Below are 24,062 nucleotides of genomic sequence, written 5' to 3' on the forward strand. Positions count from 1 at the left end.
GGAGAATTCACATTCAGTGGGACGCCAGCGACAATGCTGACTATGAGAAACCTTGGAGAGGACCTCAGATGTGGGCAACCCCCCCCCTCTAGGGGACCGAAAGCAATGGATGTCGAGCGGGTCTAACATGATACTGTGAAAGTTCAATCCATAGTGGCTCCAAGACAGCAGTGAGAGTCCCGTCCACAGGAAACCATTAGAACAAGTTTTTTCTGCTTTGAGTGTTTCAGAGTTGGACATGTGTTTTACTGAGGTGGCTAACTATGATGCGTGCAGTTTATCAAAGCAACAAACAAACAATCGGAAAATCCCCGTTACTGAGGTGGCTAACCATGATGCGTGCAGTTTATCAAAGCAACAATCAAACAATCGGAAAATTCCTGTCGTATCAATTCCTAGATATGGTCGTAACTATACTAAATGCACTGGGCATAATAAACACAACATTATTAATATTGCTACTACGGATAATTTGATCAAAAACTCCCTAAAACAGCCCACTACCTATAATATAGGTTTTTTAAACATAAGATCATTGTCTCCTAAAACGTTGTTAGTTAATGATATTATCAGAGACAACAATCTTAACGTCATCGGTCTCAGCGAAACCTGGCTTAAACCAAACGACTTTTTTGCGCTAAATGAGGCATGTCCTCCTAACTTTACACATGCGCATATTGCCCGTCCGCTCAAAAGGGGTGGGGGGGTCGCACTAATATACAACGAAAACTTTAACCTTAGTCCTAACATAAATAATAAATATAAATCGTTTGAGGTGCTTACTATGAGGTCTGTCACACCGCTGCCTCTACACCTGGCTGTTATCTACCGCCCCCCAGGGCCCTATTCGGACTTTATTAATGAATTCTCAGAGTTCGTTGCTGATCTAGTGACACACGCCGATAATATAATCATAATGGGGGACTTTAATATCCATATGAATACCCCATCGGACCCACCGTGCGTAGCGCTCCAGACTGTAATTGATAGCTGTGGTCTCACACAAATAATAAATGAACCCACGCATCGCAACGGTAATACGATAGACCTAGTGCTTGTCAGGGGTATCACCGCTTCCAAAGTTACGATACTCCCGTATACTAAAGTATTGTCCGATCATTACCTTATAAAATTCGAGGTTCAGACGCATGTTCGTCAAACTAATAATAATAATACCTGCTATAGCAGCCGCAACATTAATACAGCCACAACGACAACTCTTGCTGACCTACTGCCCTCGGTAATGGCACCATTCCCAAAGTATGTGGGCTCTATTGATAACCTCACTAACAACTTTAACGACGCCCTGCGCGAAACCATTGATAACATAGCACCGCTAAAGTTAAAAAAGGCTCCAAAAAAGCGCACCCCGTGGTTTACAGAAGAAACTAGAGCTCAGAAATTATTATGTAGAAAGCTGGAACGCAAATGGCGCACGACTAAACTTGAGGTGCACCATCAAGCATGGAGTGATGGTTTAATAACTTATAAACGCATGCTTACCTTAGCTAAAGCTAAATATTACTCAAATCTCATCCACCGTAATAAAAATGATCCTAAATTTTTGTTTAGTACGGTAGCATCGCTAACCCAACAAGGGATTCCTTCCAGTAGCTCAACCCACTCAGCTGATGACTTTATGCAATTCTTTAGTAAGAAAATTGAAGTCATTAGAAAGGAGATTAAAGACAATGCGTCCCAGCTACAACGGGGTTCTATTAACACTGACACGATTGTATATACGGCGGATACTGCCCTCCAAAATAGTTTCTCTCGTTTTGAGGAAATAACATTAGAGGAATTGTTACAACGTGTAAATGGAATAAAACAGACAACATGTTTACTTGACCCTCTTCCTGGGAAACTGATCAAGGAGCTCTTTGAATTATTAGGTCCATCAGTGCTAAATATTATAAACTTATCACTCTCCTCGGGCAGTGTTCCCCTAGCATTCAAAAAAGCGGTTATTCATCCTCTTCTTAAAAGACCTAACCTCGATCCTGACCTCATGGTAAATTACCGACCGGTGTCTCACCTTCCCTTTATTTCAAAAATCCTTGAAAAAATTGTTGCGGAGCAGTTAAATGAACACTTAGCGTCTAACAATCTATGTGAAACCTTTCAATCCGGTTTCAGGGCAAATCACTCCACGGAGACAGCCCTCGCAAAAATGACTAATGATCTATTGCTAACGATGGATTCTGATGCGTCATCTATGTTGCTGCTCCTCGATCTTAGCGCTGCTTTCGATACCGTCGATCATAATATTTTATTAGAACGTATCAAAACACGAATTGGTATGTCAGACTTAGCCCTGTCTTGGTTTAACTCTTATCTTACTGATAGGATGCAGTGTGTCTCCCATAACAATGTGACCTCGGACTACGTTAAGGTAACGTGTGGAGTTCCCCAGGGTTCGGTCCTTGGCCCTGCACTCTTCAGCATCTACATGCTGCCACTAGGTGACATCATACGCAAATACGGTATTAGCTTTCACTGTTATGCTGATGACACCCAACTCTACATGCCCCTAAAGCTGACCAACACGCCGGATTGTAGTCAGCTGGAGGCGTGTCTTAATGAAATTAAACAATGGATGTCCGCTAACTTTTTGCAACTCAACGCCAAAAAAACGGAAATGCTGATTATCGGTCCTGCTAGACACCGAACTCTATTTAATAATACAACTCTAACATTTGACAACCAAACAATTAAACAAGGCGACACGGTAAAGAATCTGGGTATTATCTTCGACCCAACTCTCTCCTTTGAGGCACACATTAAAAGCGTTACTAAAACGGCCTTCTTTCATCTCCGTAACATCGCTAAAATTCGCTCCATTCTGTCCACTAAAGACGCTGAGATCATTATCCATGCGTTTGTTACGTCTCGCCTCGACTACTGTAACGTATTATTTTCGGGTCTCCCCATGTCTAGCATTAAAAGATTACAATTGGTACAAAATGCGGCTGCTAGACTTTTGACAAGAACAAGAAAGTTTGATCACATTACGCCTGTACTGGCTCACCTGCACTGGCTTCCTGTGCACTTAAGATGTGACTTTAAGGTTTTACTACTTACGTATAAAATACTACACGGTCTAGCTCCATCTTATCTTGCCAATTGTATTGTACCATATGTCCCGGCAAGAAATCTGCGTTCAAAGGACTCCGGCTTATTAGTGATTCCCAAAGCCCAAAAAAAGTCTGCGGGCTATAGAGCATTTTCCGTTCGGGCTCCAGTACTCTGGAATACCCTCCCGGTAACAGTTCGCGATGCCACCTCAGTAGAAGCATTTAAGTCTCACCTTAAAACTCATTTGTATACTCTAGCCTTTAAATAGACTCCCTTTTTAGACCAGTTCATCTGCCGTTTCTTTTCTTTTTCTTCTATGTCCCACTCTCCCGTGTGGAGGGGGTCCGGTCCGATCCGGTGGCCATGTACTGCTCGCCTGTGTATCCGCTGGGGACATCTCTGCGCTGCTGGTCCGCCTACGCTTGGGATGGTTTCCTGCTGGCTCCGCTGTGAACGGGACTCTCGCTGCTGTGTCTTGGATCCTCTTTGGACTGGACTCTCGCGACTGTGTTGTATCCATTGTGGATTGAACTTTCACAGTATCATGTTAGACCCGCTCGACATCCATTGCTTTCCTCCTCTCTAAGGTTCTCATAGTCATCATTGTCACTGACGTCCCACTGGGTCATTATTGTCACCAATGTCCCACTGGGTGTGAGTTTTCCTTGCCCTTATGTGGGCCTACCGAGGATGTCGTGGTGGTTTGTGCAGCCCTTTGAGACACTAGTGATTTAGGGCTATATAAGTAAACATTGATTGATTGATTGATATGTATGTATGTATATGTGTATGTATATACATATATATGTATATATGTGTATGTATGCATACATATGTATGTATGTATATATGTATGTATATACATATATATGTATATATATGTATGTATACATATGTATGTATATATATGTATGTATACATATGTATGTATATATATGTATGTATATACATAAATATATACTGTATATATATATAAATATGTATGTCTGTATGTATGTATATACATATATATGTATGTATGTATATACATATATATGTATGTATGTATATACATATATATGTATGTATGTATATACATCTGTATGTATGTGTATACATATGTATGTATGTATGTGTATGCATATGTATGTATGTATGTATATACATACATATATATGTATGTATGTATGTATATACATATATATGTATGTATGTATGTATATACATATATATGTATGTATGTATGTATATACATATATATGTATGTATGTATGTGTACACATATGTATGTATGTATATATGTATGTATATACATATATATGTATATATATGTATGTATACATATGTATGTATATATATGTATGTATACATATGTATGTATATATATGTATGTATATACATAAATATATACTGTATATATATATAAATATGTATGTCTGTATGTATATACATATATATGTATGTATGTATGTATATACATATATATGTATGTATGTATGTGTACACATATATATATATATATATATGTATGTATGTATCTATATACATATATATATATGTAGGTATGTATGTATCTATATACACATATGTATGTATATACATATATATATGTAGGTATGTATGTATCTATATACACATATGTATGTATGTATGTATATACATGTATGTATGTATGTATGTATATACATGTATGTATGTATGTATGTATATACATATGTATGTATATACATATATGTATATACATATATATATGTATGTATACATGTATGTATGTATATACATATATATGTATATGATATATATATATATGTATGTATATACATATATATGTATGTATGTACATACATATATATGTATGTATGTACATACATATATATGTATGTATGTACATATACAATCAAAGGATTTGAAAGTCTGCATTTATCCCACGTAAGAAGATGAGCAGCTGGGCGGTGTCACGTACATCGCAGCTCTCATTCAAAGCCAGCGAAAAACAGTCAAAGTCAGCCGTTCTGTTTTTCAGCCGAAGCTCCAAGTTTCCAGCGTTGGTGTCAACCCGCCTCGTTGCAGTGCGTCGGGAGAGTGACACATTCTCAAATGCGCCCCTCTTCTCCGGGCATATCAGCGCAACAGAGTCCAAAAAGCACTCTTTAATAAACTCTCGCCTTACTTTTTCTGGCGATTTTGTGAGGAATGACGAAACTTGTCCTGACGGCTGCATCTGTGGGGGTGTGAAATTTGGCAAAAAGTCCTTGTTGGATTTGCCGTTTTACCTTCAATGCCTCAGCCTCTTTTGCGCGCTCTTCATCTGACAGATTCCGTGATTTTACCTCGTGCTTCGTCCTGTAGTGGCGATTCAAATTATATTCTTTAAAGCAACTTGTGTACCACAAATTAACACGGCTTTACCTTTAATTTCTGTAAAGAAATACTAGGCAGTCCCTGTCTTCTTGAAAACTCGGCATTCGTCATCAACTTTTCTTTTTTTAGCGTGAGTTGACATCTCGGTGGTAACCGGTCATCACTTGTCGCTGTGCACCTTCACCCACAGGTCACACACATAAATAACACTTTTCAAAATAAAAGCAGCACAGTTGTATTGCACTCACGACACAGATGTTTTTTTAAATGTATTTTGTAAATTTCTGATTGCCGCTGTTCAAATTCACTCAAAATCACGCACCCGCATACGTGCACACGGAAGTAATACAAATAACGCTTTTCAAAACAAAAGCAGCACCGTTGTATTGCACACTCGACATAGATACTTTTTCAAATTTATTTTGTAATTTATGATTGGCCTCACGCAGGCCGGACAGGGACGCACAAATGTGGCCAGGTCTGTTTTATATCCTAGTTTCTTCAAAATAGCCACCCTTTGCTCTGATTACTGCTTTGCACACTCTTGGTATTCTCTCCATGAGCTTCAAGCACAGCTGTGAAGTGAAAACCATTTCATACCTCTTGAAGCTCATGGAGAGAATGCCAAGGGAAGGGGGCAATCTCGACAACTCCAGTTAGACAGAATATATGATTGTAGAATAAATGAAAACTAGGTGACGCAGGTCATATCGCCGTGTATCTGCTCTGCCTATGTCACGGTGGTGTTCGGCCTTGGCTATCAGCAGACCGGGTACTGGTGCCATCACCCAGTCTCTGCTTTGTCTGGTCCCGGTACCCAATGTTCGGCCTTGGCAGTCAGAAGGCCGAGTCTGGACAAAATACTGATGAAAAGAGGCTAGCAATCTCTTGGATTGCTAGCTCTGCACAAATACAGAAATACCACTTCAACACAAATTGACAATACCGTATAGCAGGGGTAGGGAACCTGTGGCTCTTTTGATAACTGCATCTGGCTCTCGGATAAATCTGAGCTGACATTGCGTAACACGATAAGTAATGAATAATTCCGCTTGTAATCACAGTGTTAAAAATAACGTTCAAAATATCAAACATTCTCATGCTTTTTTATGTTCAAAAAGTTGCGTTAATGGTAAGAAGTAATTTATTTATTATTGGTTAGTGTGGGGCTTGCCCTCCTGGGGGTTCTTCAGACCACCAAGCACCAACATGAGAGCCTGTTTTAGGGTTACAGTATTGTTTTATTTTCCAATAAGTCTCTCAGTTGCTTTCCAGCAATTGTCTTTTTCTCTATTGTCCTCACTTGGCTCTGGCTCCACCCCCAACCCCGTATCTCTTCCTGGCTGCTGCTTATAACAGAGCGACAGGTGATTAGATAACAAGGCCCAGGTGGGCCATCTTTGCACTTGTCGCTGATTTCGAGGCTGGTCTTGGCAACACCCTGCTTCGTTGCAGGCCCGCGGGCCACGCCCCCTCTACAGTTACCTTCAGAATAACAATATTACAAAGAATAAGAGACTCATTATACTCTAGAAATTTTGTTTTTTCTTAAACATGCACACGTTTAGTTGTGTTCAGTGTTAAAAAAAAGTATTATATGGCTTTTACGGAAATACATTTTAAAATATGTGGCTTCTTGGCTCTCAGGCAAAAAGGTTCCCGACCCCTGCCTATGGTAACGGTCCTTAAGCATAAAGTTATGATAATAATATATTCATAATTATTCTAACACTAATCAGAGCTATTTTGAAGAAACTAGAATATAAAACATGTTTTCAGTTGTTTCACCTTTTTTTTTGTGAAGTACATAACCACATGTGTTCACTCATAGTTGTGATGCCTTCAATGACAATCCGCAATGTAAATAGTCATGAAAATAAAGACAAATACATTGAATGAGGAGAAGGTGTGTCCCAACTTTTGACCTGTACCGTACATTTCAATATAAAAAAAATACCAATAATTGATGTGGCGAATTTTTTCTCTGCATTTGACCCCATGGGAGGTGAGATGAGGGGAGCAGTGAGCAGCAGCGGTGGTCGCGCCTGGGAATCATTTTTTGGGGATTTTAACCCCCAATTCCAACCCTTCATTATGAGTGACAAGCAGGGAAGTAACGGGTCCCATTTTTATGGTCTCTGGTATGACTCGGCTACTGTTAAATGTTCTAGATCATGGGTGTCAAACTCAAATACAGAGCGGGCCAAAATTTAAAACTGAACGAAGCCGCGGGCCGAGGTTGAACAAATGAATCCTTTAATAGGGACCCAAACAAGTTTTGCATTGAATATTGACCAAGCAAGGCTTATATAACTTTATAGTGACATGCAAAATCAAGTTTAAAATAATAATAATTAAAAAATATTAATAGCATATCAAATAAAATAAAAATACAAATTGGATGCCTCTTTTCGGCGGCGGGTTTGGTGTTAGCGGGGGTGTATATTGTAGCGTCCCGGAAGAGTTAGTGATGCAAGGGGTTCTGGGTATTTGTTCGGTTGTGTTTATGTTGATTTACGGTGCGGATGTTCTGCCAAAATGTGTTTGTCATTCTTGTCTGCTCTGGGTTCACTGTGTGGCATATATTTGTAACAGTATTAAAGTTGTTTATACGGCCACCCCTCAGTGTGACCTGTATGGCTGTTGACCAAGTATGCATTACATACACTTGTGTGTATGAGCCGCATATATTATGTGAGTGGGCCGGCACGCTGTTTGTATGGAGGAAAAGCGGACGTGGCGACATGTAGAGAACGCCAAAGGCAGTGCTTTTACGGCCCACCCCCAATATTATTGTCCAGGTGGAAATCGGGAGAAATTCGGGAGGGTCACTGAACTTCGGGAGTCTCCCGGGAAAATCGGGAGGGTTGACGAGTATGAGTATTAGCGGTGAATGCGGTGTTACAGCGGCGGGCCAGCTCTAATTTTAATTTGATATTGCCTCAAGGGCCAAATGAAATTACACGGCGGGCCAGAGTTTGACACCCATGTTGTAGATCATGGGTGGCCAAATTTTGTCTGCAGGCGAGCTACTTTTCAATTGACCAAGTCGAGGGGATTTACATCATTCTTATATGGATGTTTTGTTAAGAAGTTAATGGTGTTTAGCTATGATACAAGCATGTTTAACACGTATAGATTCCTTTCTTTCATGAAGACAAGAATATAAGTTGGAGTATTACCTAGGGGTGTAACGGTACACAAAAATTTCGGTTCGGTACGTACCTCGGTTTAGAGGTCATGGTTCGGTTCATTTTCGGTACAGTAAGAAAACAACAAAATATAATTGTTTTGGTTAATTATGTACCAAATTTGTAAAAAATGGCTTCATCCTTTTAACATTGGGAACACTATAATAATTCTGCCCACGTTAATCCACATTAAACTGCTTCAAGTTGTTTCTTTGATTAAATAAAACGACAAAACCTTTCTTCTACATATAAAAAGTGCAACATTAAACAGTTTCAAGTCAACTCATCATGCTTAATTTATTACAGCATTTGGGAAGCCTGTAGTTGACTTTTATTATGTAAATGTTATATTTTTGTCAACATGTGATAGCAGGGACCCTGCCATTCAAACTAGGCTGCTACATTACTAATGATTAATGTAACTATAGCTGAAAAATAGTACAATAGCAATAGGAGAGATTATTCATCCCTGAAATCTATGGAGTTCATGTTAGTTTATGTGAAATAACAGACAGACAGGGCTTTGCTGCCCCTATGACACGCACGCACACACACACAGCAAAATGAGCTAACGTAACGCTAAAAGCTAATTAGCCTTCACCTCAAGCCAGAACTGTGAGCGAGCTGAGCTGCAGTTTAAGTTTCTAGAATGTCATCGGGCTCAGAGTGATGTTTGTAATAGTTGTGACTGGAAAGTATTTTTTATAATTTGGGGAGTGTATGATGTCCGCTGCTAAACACGTCTGCTCGACAATGAAGCATTTACAACATGCGTTCTGAATACGCACTGCTGATTGGCTGTTACATCGCTCTGAATACGCACTGCTGATTGGCTTTGTATGTAACCAATCAGATGGTTGTGTGGGCGGGACAATGCTGGGTGCTCACTGCTCAGACAGAGGCAGGAAGCAGAGCAGCTTGTTAAGACTTTAGAATACAAACTCGTTCGATACACCCTCGTACCGAACCGAAACCCCCGTACCGAAATGGTTCAATACAAATACACGTACCGTTACACTTAGGGTTGTAACTGTACACAAAAATTTCGGTTCGGTACGTACCTCGGTTTAGAGGTCACGGTTCGGTTCATTTTCGGTACAGTAAGAAATCAATAAAATATACATTTATTTATTTACCAAATTTGTAAACAATGGCTTTATCCTTTTAACATTGGGATCACTATAATAATTCTACCCACGTTAATCCACATTAAACTGCCTCAAGTTGTTGCTTTGATTAAATAAAATGAAAAAAACGTTCTTGTACATATAACAAGTTTAACATTAAACAGTTTCCATTGAAACTGTTTAATATCAACTCATCATGCTTAATTTATTACAGCATTTGAGAAGCCTATAGTTGACTTTTATTATGTAAATGTTGTATTTTTATCAACATGTGATAGCAGGGACCCTGCTATTCAAAACTAGGCTGCTACATTACTAATGATTCATGTAACTTCAGCTGAAAAATAGTACAATTGCAATAGGAGAGACTATTCATCCCTAAACAGAATGGAGTTAAATGAAATAACAGACAGACAGGGCTTCGCTGCCCCTAAAACACGCACACGCACGCACGCACGCACACACTCACACAGAAAAATGAGCTAACGTTGCGCTAAAAGCTAATTAGCCGTCATCTCAAGCCTAGACTGTGAGCGAGCTGAGCTGCAGTTTAAGTTCCTAGAAGGTCAACGGGCTCATAGTGATGTTTGTAATAGTTGTGACTGGGAAGTGTTTAGTATAATTTGGGTTGAGTCCGCTCCTCCCCTGCTAGACGAATATCTGCTCGACGCTAAAGCATTGACTACGTCGCTCTGAAGTCTGAATACGCACTGCTGATTGGCTGTTACATCGCTCTGAATACGCACTGCTGATTGGCTTTGTATGTAACCAATCAGATGGTTGTGTGGGCTGGACAATGAGGCAGAGACAGAGGCAGAAAGCAGAGCAGCTTGTGAAGACTTCTGCTTCCATACTTGTTCGGTACGCCCGCATGCCGAACCGAAACCCCCCGTACCGAAACGGTTCGATACAAATACACGTACCGTTATACCCCTAGTATTACCTGATTCTGATGACTTGCATTGATTGGAATCAGACAGTAGTGCTGATAACGTCCACATTTTCAAATAGATGAGAAATAAAGTGCTCCTTTCAGTCCGATACCACATGAGAGTGGTTGGTTTTTGGCGTCTTATTTGTCTAGCTTCCATACTCGTTTTTATGATATTTACAAGTAATACAATGGCGGCAAGTCTGCCTCACAATACGAAATTCCTGCAGTCCTGGGTTCAATCCCAGGCTCCGGATCTGTCTGTGTGGAGTTTGTATGTTCTCCCCGTGAATACGTGGGTTCCCTCCGGGTACTCCGGCTTCCTCCCACTTCCAAAGACATGCACCTGGGGATAGGTTGATTGGCAACACTAAATGGGCCCTAGTGTGTGAATGTGAGTGTGAATGTTGTCTGTCTATCTGTGTTGGCCCTGCGATGAGGTGGCGACTTGTTCGATTGTAGCTGAGATAGGCGCCAGCGCCCCCCGCCACCCCAAAGGGAATAAGTGGTAGAAATGGATGGATGGATGGACAATGGCGGCAAACTCCGTGCACGCCAGTTTCTTTGAGAGTCTTATTTTGTTTGCGCAGGCAGGGTGAAGCAGCACTTTTATTGTGAAGACAGGACCTGTGCAGTCGGTCTTCAGCATCGTGACGGCAGGTACGATGCGAGAGTCTGTTGTAATAAAAAGTGTTTCTCGCCTTCCCCTCAATCAACCAGTGTTATCTTTGGATGCCGTGAATGTCATTCAAATTACGAAAGTGACGTCTCAGTGAAGATTGATGATCACTAATTTTTAGGTCTACATTAATGCCTGGCTGGCGATGGACTGACACACCCTCTACAATCGACTGGTGTCGTAGAAATTTCTTAAAGACGATCCTTTAGTGACAAATAGCTTTAAAATGATTTATTAAAGTAACAAACAAATAATAACAAGCTTTGCAAAGCGAGACCAAACCAGAACGACACATCCGTTCGTTCCAGCTTGTTCTAACTCCTTTAGAATTTGACATGACAATTATACATTCTCAGAAGTCCCACCCTCCATGCTCATTTACACCAGTGGAATGAATACCCAAAGTCCTGTGAAAGGGAGAGGGTGTCGTTTGCCCAGAGGAGGGGGGTCACTCAGGAAAGGGGAACACTTTAGCTCTGTTGGGGGTAAGGAAGAGGGAAATCACATGCCCACGTCAACTATAGTCCACATGTTAGATCAAAGACACAGGAGACAGAGCTTGATCAGATAATAGATCTCTTGCTCAGTGCCCCATTCCTGAGCCCAATAAACAACTTTTGGCGACCCGTTCAAAGAACATCATCAATTAAAGCGAGTACAAGTAATTTTGCTATCACACTGGTAGCTCGCGATCGACCTACTGGGCACCCCTCTTCTACATTATTCATGTCATGCAAAATCAGCAGGGGGTGAACTAATTATTTGGAATGTGTATGTTGCTTTTACAATTTCCAGATGCGTGTGGTGTCAGACCACGGTACACGACGAGTGCATGGGCAGCCTCGCGGTTACGTCGGAGTGCAACCTGGGCGAGTTTCGCAACCTCATCATCCCTCCGCACTATCTCTACCAAGTCAACAAGCTCCGCCGCGGAAACCCTGACGAGTTCACCAAGGTGCGTAGAGTTTGGCGCCCACGCAGCGGTTTGGCACAGCGCCCCCGAATCTAAAGTCTGGTTTGTGTGAAATGCCTGCAGCTGGCGTCCTCGTGGGACAGCGCTTGGACTCCTGTGTTGGTCTTGGCCAACAGGCGCAGTGGAAACAACATGGGGGAGGCTCTCCTGGGGGAGTTTCGCATCCTCCTCAACCCTGTGCAGGTCAGTCTGCAGCTTTTGGAAGTCGGCGACACTTTTCCAGTTAAAAGGGAACTGCCCTTTTTTTGGGAATTTAGCTTAGCATTCACAATACCTTTTTTTAAAAATAATATTAGGTGTAGAGATGTCCAATAATGGCTTTTTTGCCGATATTGTCCAACTCTTAAAGGGGAACATTATCACAATTTCAAAAGGGTTAAAAACAATAAAACACAGTTCCCAGTGGCTTGTTGTATTTTTTGAAGTTTTTTTCAAAATTTTACCAGTCCCAGAATATCCCTAAAAAAAAGCTTTTAAGTGCTTGATTTTCGCTAATTGCGATGCCACTATCCATTTCCCTGTGACGTCACACAGTGCTGCCAATGTAAACAAACAACGGCGAATACCACAGCAAGATATAGCGACATTAGCTCGGATTCAGACTCGGATTTCAGCGACTTAAGCGATTCAACAGATTATGCATGTATTGAAACGGATGGTTGGAGTATGAAAGTATTGAAGAAGAAACTGAAGCTATTGAGCGAATAGCTATTGACGCTATTCATCGCCATAGCGTGGCCGAATAGCTGCGTTAGCATCGCCGGTAAAATGTGCGGACCAAACGATCAGGACTTTTGCATCTCGCGACACTGGAACAAATTAAATCCTTCGATTGGTAAGTGTTTTTTTCGCATTAAATGTGGGTGGAAGGGAATGTAATATAGTTGCAAATGCATCTGCAGGTTATCCAAACATCTCTGTGCCATGTCTGCTTTGGCACCGCCGGTATATTGCATGTTAGCATCGATTAGCATAGCATGTTAGCATCGATTAGCATAGCATGTTAGCATCGATTAGCTGGCAGTCAACATCAACAAAAATCACCTTTGTGCATTCGTTGACTTTATAGTTGCAAATGCATCTACAGGTTATCCATACATCTCTGTGCCATGTCTGCTTCAGCACCGCCGGTAAATAGCATGTTAGCATCGATTAGCATAGCATGTTAGCATCTATTAGCTGGCAGTCAACATCAACAAAACTCACCTTTGTGAATTTGTTGACTTTATAGTTGCAAATGCATCTACAGGTTATCCATACATCTCTGTGCCATGTCTGCTTTAGCACCGCCGGTAAATAGCATTTTAGCGTCAATTAGCGTCGCATGTTATCATCGATTAGCTGGCAGTCACCATCAACAAAACTCACCTTTGTGAATTCGTTGACTTTATAGTTGCAAATGCATCTACAGGTTATCCATACATCTCTGTGCCATGTCTGCTTTAGCACCGCCGGTAAATAGCATGTTAGCATCGATTAGCATAGAATGTTAACATCGATTAGCGTAGCAAGTTAGCATCGATTGGCTGGCAGTTAACATCAACAAAACTCACCTTTGTGAATTCGTTGACTTTATCGTTGCAAATGCATCTGCAGGTTATCCATACATCTCTGTACCATGTCTGCTTTAGCACCGCCGGTAAATAGCATGTAAGCATCGATTAGCTGGCAGTCACGCCGCAACCAAATATGTCTGATTAGTATATAAGTCAACATCAACAAAACTCACCTTTGTGATTTCGTTGAATTTATCGTTGCAAATGCATCTGCATGTTATCCATACATCTCTGTGCCATGTCTGTCATCACCGGTAAAATGTGGAGACACTCCAGCACATTCAATGGGGGTCTGGCGGCAGACATTTTCGCATCTTCGGGCCAGTGGTGCAACTCGAATCCCTCCCTGTTAGTGTTGTTACACCCTCCGACAACACACCGACGAGGCATGATGTCTCCCAAGGTTCCAAAAAATAGTCGAAAAAACGGAAAATAACAGAGCTGAGACCCGGTGTTTGTAATGTGTTGAAAATGGCGGGTGTATTACCTCGGAGACGTCACGTTCTGACGTCATCGCAAAAAGAGCGATAAACAGAAAGGTGTTTACTTCGCCAAAATTCACCCATTTAGAGTTCGGAAATCGGTAAAAAAAATATATATGGTCTTTTTTCTGCACCATCAAGGTATATATTGACGCTTACAGAGGTCTGGTGATAATGTTCCCCTTTAATGACCGATTCCGATATCGTCAGATACCGATATATACAGTCGTGGAATGAACACATTATTATGCCTAATTTTGTTGTGATGCCCTGCTGGATGCATTAAACAATGTAACAAGGTTTTCCAAAATAAATCAACTCAAGTTATGGAAAAAAATGCCAACATGGCACTGCCATATTTATTATTAAAGTCACAAAGTGCATTATTTTTTTTAACATGCTTCAAATCAGCAGTTTGGAATTTGCGACATGCTCTCCCTGAGAGAGCATGAGGAGGGTGAGGTGGGCGGAGTTATGGGGGGCGGGGTTTGGGGGGTAGGGGCTAGCGGGGGGTGTATATTGTAGCGTCCCGGAAGAGTTAGCGCTGCAAGGGATTCTGAAAATTTGTTCTGTTGTGTTACGGTGCGGAGGTTCTCCCGAAATGTTTGTCATTCTTGTTTGTTGTGGGTTCACAGTGTGGCTGATTTTAGGTTGCCCTGAAGAATTTGGAGGTAATCCTCCTTTTTCATTGTCCCATTTACTCTCTGTAAAGCACCAGTTCCATTGGCAGCAAAACAGGCCCAGAACATAATAGTACCACCACCATGTTTGACAGTAGGAGTTGTGTTCCTGGGATTAAAGGCCTCACATTTTCTCCTCCAAACATATTGCTGGGTATTTTGGCCAACAAGAAGCTTGCCAGAAGCTTGTGGATGGCTACCAAAAGCGCCTTTTTGCGGTGAAACTTGCCAAGGGACATGTAATTCATATATTAACATTGCTGTTGTATACTTCGGTCACTTTTTCAGGAGACCCATAATAAACTCAGAAAAGAACCAAAATCTATGAATGTTTTTTTGTGACCAACAAGTATGTGCTCCAATCACTCTATCACAAAAAAATTTAGAGTTGAAGAAATATTGGAAACTGAAGATAGCCATGACATTATCTTCTTTTGACCACGACTGTATATAAAACCTTAAAGGGGAACAGTATCACCAGACCTATGTAAGCGTCAATATATACCTTGATGGTGCAGAAAAAAGACCATATTTTTTTTAACCCATTTCCGAACTCTAAATGGGTGAATTTTGGCGACTTAAACGCCTTTCTGTTTATTGCTCTGGAGGCGATGACGTCAGAATGTGACGTCGCCAAGGTAATACAGCCGCCATTTTCATTTTCAACCCATTGTAAACATTGGGTCTCAGCTCTGTTATTTTCCGTTTTTTCGACTATTTTTTGGAACCTTGGAGACATCATGCCTCGTCGGTGTGTTGTCGGAGGGTGTAACAACACTAACAGGGAGGGATTCAAGTTGCACCACTGGCCCGAAGATGCGAAAGTGTCCGCCGCCAGACCCCCATTGAATGTACCAAACTGTCTCCACATTTTACCGGCGATGATAGACACGGCACAGAGATGTATGGATAACCTGCAGATGCATTTGCAACGATAAAGTCAACGAAATCACAAAGGTGAGTTTTGTTGATGTTGACTTATGTGCTAATCAGACATATTTGGTCGCGGCGTGACTGCCAGCTAATCGATGCTAACATGCTACGCTAATCAATGCTAACATGCTATTTGCCGGCGGTGCTAAAGCAGACATGGTACAGAGATGTATGGATAACCTGCAGATGCATTTGCAACTATATTACGTTTCCTTCCACCCACATTTAATGCGAAAAAAACACTTACCTATCGACGGATTTAAGTTGCTCCAGTGTCACAAGATGCGAAAGTCCTGATCGTTTGGTCCGCACATTTTACCGGCGATGCTAACGCAGCTATTCGGCCATGCTATGGCTATGAATAGCATCAATAGCTATTCGCTCAATAGCTTCAGTTTCTTCTTCAATACTTTCATACTCCAACCATCTGTTTCAATACATGCGTAATCTGTTGAATCGCTTAAGCTGCTGAAATCCGAGTCTGAATCCGAGCTAATGTCGCTATATCTTGCTGTGGTATTCCCATTTTTTGTTTACATTGGCAGCACTGTGTGACGTCACAGGGAAATGGATAGTGGTTTCGAAGATAGCGAAAATAAGGCACTTTAAAGCTTTATTTAGGGATATTCCAGGACCGGTAAAATTTTGAAAAAAACTTCAAAAAATACAACAAGCCACTGGGAACTGATTTTTATTGTTTTTAACCCTTTTGAAATTGTGATAATGTTCCCCTTTAATGTTTTTTTTTTTTTAAGAGTGCTTTATAGGCGTAATGGAGCGAGTCCCATTGAATCTATTGTTAGATTACTTTTGCTAATGTTTATTCAGGAGAAAGAATGCGTTCAAAAAACGTCTGTGCTTGTCTCACATAGGGATTGTGAATGATGGGCAGGAATCCGAAAAAATTGCAGTTCTCCTTCGAGCTGTTTTTTTTTTTTAACCCACTCCTCTGTTTTCTCCACTTAAGGTGTTTGACCTGTCGCAGCTCGCACCCTCCAAGGCCTTGCAGCTGTGCACCCTTTTGCCCCCCGGGTGTGTGAGGGTGCTGGTGTGTGGAGGGGACGGCACTGTGGGATGGGTGCTGGATTCCATTGACACAATGAGACTGAAGGTGAGATGAGATAGGGCTGCAGCTATGGACTATTTTCGTAAACGAGTAATCTTCTAATTACAAAACCCAAAACCAGTGAAGTTGGCAGGTTGTGTAAATGGCAAATAAAAACAATGGTTTTCAAATCATTTTTAATTCATATTTAATTGCATAGACTGCAGAGACAAGATATTTAATGTTCAAACTGACAAACTAATTTTTTTGTGCAAATAATCATTAACTTCGGATTTAATGGCAGCAACACATTGCAAAAAAGCTGGCAGCCCCATTGTGGTATTTTAGGCTTCATATTGCGAAACACATTTTCAATGGGAGACAGGTCTGGACTACAGGCAGGCTAGTCCAGCACTCTTTTACTATGAAGCCACGCTGTTGTAACATGTGGCTTGGCATTGTCCTGCTGAAATAAGCAGGGACGTCCATGATAACGTTGCTTGGATGACAACATATGTTGATCCAAAACCTGTATGTACCTTTCAGCATTAATGGTGCCTTTAAAGATGTGTAAATTACCCATGCCTTGGGCACTAATACACCCCCATACCATCACAGATGCTGGCTTTTAAACTTTGCGCCTGTGACAATCCGGATGGTTCTTTTCCTCTTTGTTCCGGAGGACGTGACGTCCATAGTTTCCAAAAACAATTTGAAATGTGGACTCGTCAGACCACAGAACACTTTTCCATTTTGCATCAGTGCATCTTAGATGAGCTCGGGCCCAGTGAAGCCGGCGGTGTTCCTGGGTGTTGTTAATAAATGGCTTTGGCTTTGCATAGTAGAGTTTTGACTTGCATTTACAGATGTAGAGATGAACTGTAGTTACTGTCAGTGGCTATCTGAAGTGTTCCGGAGCCCATGTGGTGAAATTCTTTACACACAAATGTGGCTTTTTGATGCATTACCGCCTGAGGGATCGAAGGTCAAGGGCATTCAATGTTGATTTTCAGGTTTATTACTTTCGTGCAGTGATTTATCCAGATTCTCTGAACTTTTTGATGATATTAGGGACCGTAGATGGTGAAATCATTTACATGCATTAGTACTTTACAATGATTGCGTCGTAGAATTTTTTTCTTTTTGACCAATATGCCACCACATCTCTCTGTTCAGGGTCAAGACCAGTTCATCCCAAGGGTGACTATCCTCCCACTGGGTACAGGAAATGACCTCTCCAATACTTTGGGTTGGGGGTCGGGGTATGCTGGAGAGATCCCTGTGGAACAGGTTCTTCGCAACATCTTGGATGCAGAGGTGGTGAAAATGGACAGGTGATGTATTTATTGACTAGCATCCTACTGCATAATTAGTTAAAGGTGCCATACGTGATAATTTGGCCAGAAATGTTACTGCGATCACGGTCAGAATTCTGTAGTCCCGTCTCATTTTCCATGACTGAGGTTGCCAGACACGCAGTCGAATCCAAATCCTATTCCAAGGAACTTCAAATGGCAATCGATGAGTCCTACGTTGTATGTTTCTCGTGTTTATGCTTCTTGCAAGATGCTTTACTAAGTAATTATGACACATTTTACTGATGTCCATTAGCCGAATGTATTTGTAAAGTTACGCAGCAATATTTTCGTCGGGAGTCGGGACAGTTTGTTGGCATTACCCTGCTGAAATGTCTAGTTTGACCGCACGGACCACCATCCAAATAATTATATATAATAATTATAGATGTCCAATATAGGCTTTTTTGCCGATGTTCTGATATTGTCCAACTCTTAATTACCGATTCCGATATCAACCGATACCGATATATACAGTCGTGGAATTAACACCTTATTTTGCCTAATTTTGTCGTGATGCCCCGCTGGATGCATTAAACAATGTAACAAGGTTTTCCAAAATAAGAAAACAACTTCAACTCAAGGTATGGAAAAAAGTGCCAACATGGCACTGCCACATTTGTTATTGAAGTCACAAAGTGCATTAATTTTTTTAACATGGCTCAAAACAGCAGCTTGGAATTTGGGACATGCTCTCCCTGAGATAATCCTGATACCCACGACAACTACTATACTTTGACTTTCACAAAGTGCATTATTTTTTATTTTTTTTAAACTTACCTCGAAACAACAGCTACAAAAACAATGAACTCACACAGCTTCAGTCGTGAGTATACTAGAGTAATAAAGTAAACGATAACATAGTCCTCCTATAGTAGATTGCCTGGCATACTGTATAACAGGAAATTATAAACTGGGCTCAATCTGCCCTGTTCGAACGTATTTGTATGAGTAACACAAATGTGCTGCAAGCTGGTGGTGAGTGCTTGAAGTGGCCTAGCAGTCAGCCAGAGCTTCTGAAATGCTGCGTTGAGACAGGGCTCCTCAGTTCACGTCAAGCTGCTTTTGGTGTTTGCTTTTCATCCATCTTCAGCTAATATTCATTGTGTATCTTCTTATGATTCTTGAAGAGAATGGTCTAACGGTTAGGATTCCTGTTTTTCACCCAGGCGGCCCGGGTTCGACTCCCGGTATGGGAACTACTTCGTACCATGAATTGTTTAACGTGGACTAGTTGAAAAACTTATCCGGGTTTTACCATTTAGTGGTCAATTGTACGGAATATGTACTAAACGGTGCAATCTACTAATAAAAGTTTCAATCAATCAATCAAAGAGGTGGGAGATAAAATTGCTTGTATTAAAGGAAGACGTCTTGGTTCCTCCTCGAACAACCAGCGTTTTGAAGTCATTGCAAATTGCCAGTTTTTTATCCGTCAGACAGACTTTAAAATAATCCCAAACCATAGACATGGTGTCGTTAGTCAGTCACCGAGCAAGCTCGCTTGTTAGCCACGGCTACAGCACCGGCAACAACACACTCTTGTTGTTATGCTACGTTTGCGTCGCCAGTAAACCTCTCATGATGCAGTCGTGCTACAACTCTTGTGTTGTGTGTGAAAGAGGGGAAAGGCTGCTGACTGGAAGAGGCAAATGGTCTGTAGTGCTCCCGACGTCTGTGTTTTACCGGAAATGTACCGCTCCGTACAGCGGCGTATTAAAAGTCATTAATTCTACTTTTTGAATCCGATACCGATTATTTCCGATATTACGTTTTAAAGCATTTATCAGCCGATATTATCGGGCATCTCTTAATAATAAGACATTATATATTGCATAGGCCTACTTTGATGGCAAGCCCTGGCCAACAGTAAAATTATCGCCACATTTCATTCAGCCAAACCCCATGTTGCATTCAAACCTGACGCACTGCATTCTCTTCCATGTACGCACATCACCATCTTTCAGTGCAGAGTGCAATTATAGGAGCCAACCCACGTTACACAAAAACGACGTTACGGATAAATCATGTAGCCTACTACCATGTCAATACACCAAGTAGAAAATGTAATGCATTATGTTGTGCCAAGTAAATACCACCCCATGTGTTTGATGTACATAGAGTACCAGGAACCACAATTTAGCCGTGCTAATGTTGGAACGCATTTCCTCAGCATATCTGCATATTGAGAAGGAAATAGGCACTGACACTACCCATATCCACATAGGTTTTATTTGTCGGAAATATGTTGCCCTGTCAGTTGGATGACACATCGACATACAGGGATCGCATGCTAAGCTACACTAGTGTGATGGTGTTTCGCTCCTAAGCATTTGTTGCAGGAACATACTAGCTTTGTTACACAAGACTGTATTGGAAAATATAGTTTACATACGAAATGTCCATTTCCATTTATTACAAGAAAAGGTAAATGCCTGACTTACTTATCAGAGAGGTAATTAGCAAGTTTGGCATCAGATTAAAAAATATTTTCCGCCTTCAATAGTCTCCATCTTTCAAACGAATCCCCGATACAAATCTTTTTGTTCCTGGCTTTGTCATGAAAAGTTGAGAATCGTAACGAGGCCTTTTAGATGTATTAAGGTCTGACATGTTTAGTAACTTTACCAGGGGCAGTAGCTCAACGAAGAGGGCGGTGCATGACTGGCAACCTGGATGTGACACACACATTGACTTTCTAATTAATCAAATGGTGGAGTGTGGGGTATCGAAGTCAAAACAATAACATTTCCATTTATTACAAGTTACAAGAAAAGGTAAATGCCTGACTTACCTATCAGAGAGGTAATTAGCAAGTTTGGCGTCAGATTAAAAAAAAATTTCCGCCTTCAGTTGTCTCCATCTTTCAAAGGCGTCCCCGATAAAAGTCTTTTTGTTCCTGGCTTTGTCAAGAAAAGTTGAGAATTGTGACGAGGCTTTTTAGATGTATTAATGTCTGACATGTTTAGTAACTTTACCAGGGGCAGTAGCTCAACGAAGAGGGCGGTGCGTGACTGGCAACCTGGATGTGACACACTCATTGACTTTCTAATTATTTAAATGGTGGAGTGCGGGGCATCAAAGTCAAAACAATAACATTATTTCGGGGCTGTAAATCTAATTTTGAAATGAATCAGAATCAGAAATACTTTATTAATCCCCGAGGGGAAATTAAAATTTTCAGCACAATCCCATTCAGGATCAGACAAACATTACAGGGACACAGAACAGGATCGCTGACGGGTCTGCCAACTTCCGGCGCCCCTTACAAAAAAGGTGAGATACAGGTAAAGAATGTGGGGGCTTCTGGAGAGGGGGTCCAGAACATATGCCTTTTGACATATCAGGGCCGTTAATTGATGACTTGACATGAAATTATTACATATGGCACCTTTTTAAGTGATTTTAGTCTTAGGGCGTACTTACCCGAGTCAAAAAAAAAGAGAATATAACTTAGGGCTGCCCTGCCCTATTGACAAGACCACATGCTGATCATAAGGCCCTGTGATCGGTGGGGGGCCACGTTTTGTGCAATGAGGCACATATAAAATATCAATTAATGAATGACAGGGCACTTTAAATGAAATTTCTACCATGAATGTATTCCTAGCTGCTTCCTGCTCCATCACTGACAGGAATATAATGGCGGAGGTACTGGGTTTGTGATCAGGATTGATTTAAGCCGGTTCATTAATGTTATGTTTTAATCCAATCCAATCCACTTTATTTGTATAGCACATTTAAACAACAAAAGTGTTTCCAAAGTGCTGCACAACAATTTTAAAAAACAATATTCAAATTTTATCCTTAGCTCCAACAATTACTGAATAAAAACAAAAAATAAATACATATAAAAATACATATGATTAAAAACTATTTCAAAGGGTACAACCAATTAAAACAATAAATAGAAATCAACATTTTAAAAACACGGAGGACCACACAACTCATGTAGTGTTAAAAGCCAAAGAATAAAAGTGGGTGTTAAGACGAGATCTAAAACACTCCACTGTGGGAGCAGTTCTAACATGGAGGGGCAGAGTGTTCCAGAGCTTAGGGCCGACCACAGAGAAGGCCCTGTCTCCCCTGGTCTTAAGTCTGGTCTTGGGCACCACGAGCTGGAACTGGCTCTCGGCCCTCAGAGCGCACGCAGGAGTGTAAATTTGAATGAGGTTCGAGATATAATGAGGTGCCAGTCCATGTAAAGCTTTAAAAGCAAACGGCAAAGTTTTCAAATCAATTATAAAATGAACAGGGAATTGGGGGTTATATGCCGGCGTTTCCTGGCTGCTGTTAAAAGTCGTGCTGCCGCGTTCTGGACTAACTGCGACCGAGAAAGAGCATAAAGTGCATCGCAGTAGTCCATCCATACATCCATCTTCTTCCGCTTATCTGAGGTCGAGTCGCGGGGGAAACAGCCTAAGCAGGGAAACCCAGACTTCCCTCTCCCCAGCCACTTCGTCTAACTCTTCCCGGGGGATCCCGAGGCGTTCCCAGGCCAGCCGGGAGACATAGTCTTCCCAACGTGTCCTGGGTCTTCCCCGTGGCCTCCTACCGGTTGGACGTGCCCTAAACACCTCCCTAGGGAGGCATTCGGGTGGCATCCTGACCAGATGCCCGAACCACCTCATCTGGCTCCTCTCCATGTGGAGGAGCAGCGGCTTTACTTTGAGCTCCTCCCGGATGGCAGAGCTTCTCACCCTATCTCTAAGGGAGAGCCCCGCCACCCGGCGGAGGAAACTCATTTCGCCCGCTTGTACCCGGGATCTTATCCTTTGGGTCATGACCCAAAACTCATGACCACAGGTGAGGATGGGAACGTAGATCGACCGGTAAATTGAGAGCTTTGCCCTCCGGCTCAGCTCCTTCTTCACCACAACGGATCGGTACAACGTCCGCATTACTGAAGACGCCGCACCGATCCGCCTGTCGATCTCACGATCCACTCTTCCCTCACTCGTGAACAAGACTCCTAGGTACTTGATCTCCTCCACTTGGGGCAGGGTCTCCTCCCCAACCCGGAGATGGCATTCCACCCTTTTCCGGGCGAGAACCATGGAGGTGCTGATTCTCATTCCGGTCGCTTCACACTCGGCTGCGAACCGATCCAGTGAGAGCTGAAGATCCCGGTCAGATGAAGCCATCAGGACCACATCATCTGCAAAAAGCAGAGACCTAATCCTGCTGTCACCAAACCGGAACCCCTCAACGCCTTGACTGCGCCTAGAAATTCTGTCCATAAAAGTTATGAACAGAATCGGTGATATAGGACAGTATCGCAGTAGTCCAGGCGACTTGAAATAAAAGCATGCACGACTTGTTCAGCAAGGTTAAAAGTTTACTTTTGCTAAAAGACAAAGATGATAAAAACACGATTTCAAAACGCCATTGACTTGTTTGTCAGTTGGGACGGCGTGGCGCAGTGGGGAGAGTGGCCGTGCGCAACCCGAGCGTCCCTGGTTCAATTCCCACCTAGTACCAACCTCGTCACGTCCGTTGTGTCCTGAGCAAGACACTTCACCCTTGCTCCTGATGGGTGCTGGTTGGCGCCTTGCATGGCAGCTCCCTCCATCAGTGTGTGAATGTGTGTGTGAATGGGTAAATGTGGAAGTAGTGTCAAAGCGCTTTGAGTACCTTGAAGGTAGAAAAGCGCTATACAAGTACAACCCATTTATCATTTATTTATTTAAGTTTA

At 41.8% G+C, this 24,062-nt stretch overlaps 1 protein-coding gene across 2 annotated transcripts in view; it reads left to right on the plus strand.

Annotated features, from left to right (window-relative positions):
* The window catches only part of dgke (diacylglycerol kinase, epsilon), an 89,527-nt gene that overhangs the window by 10,681 nt on the left and 54,784 nt on the right, over window positions 1-24,062 (plus strand). For both annotated transcript variants that reach the window (XM_061880656.1, XM_061880657.1), the window contains exons 2-5: window positions 12,139-12,298; window positions 12,380-12,499; window positions 16,935-17,078; window positions 18,189-18,346. In XM_061880656.1, coding sequence (XP_061736640.1) covers window positions 12,139-12,298; window positions 12,380-12,499; window positions 16,935-17,078; window positions 18,189-18,346 — 582 coding nt within the window. The remainder of the gene's footprint in view (window positions 1-12,138; window positions 12,299-12,379; window positions 12,500-16,934; window positions 17,079-18,188; window positions 18,347-24,062) is intronic.

This window comes from Nerophis ophidion, linkage group LG20 (assembly GCF_033978795.1).
Source record: "Nerophis ophidion isolate RoL-2023_Sa linkage group LG20, RoL_Noph_v1.0, whole genome shotgun sequence".
NCBI lineage: Eukaryota > Metazoa > Chordata > Actinopteri > Syngnathiformes > Syngnathidae > Nerophis > Nerophis ophidion.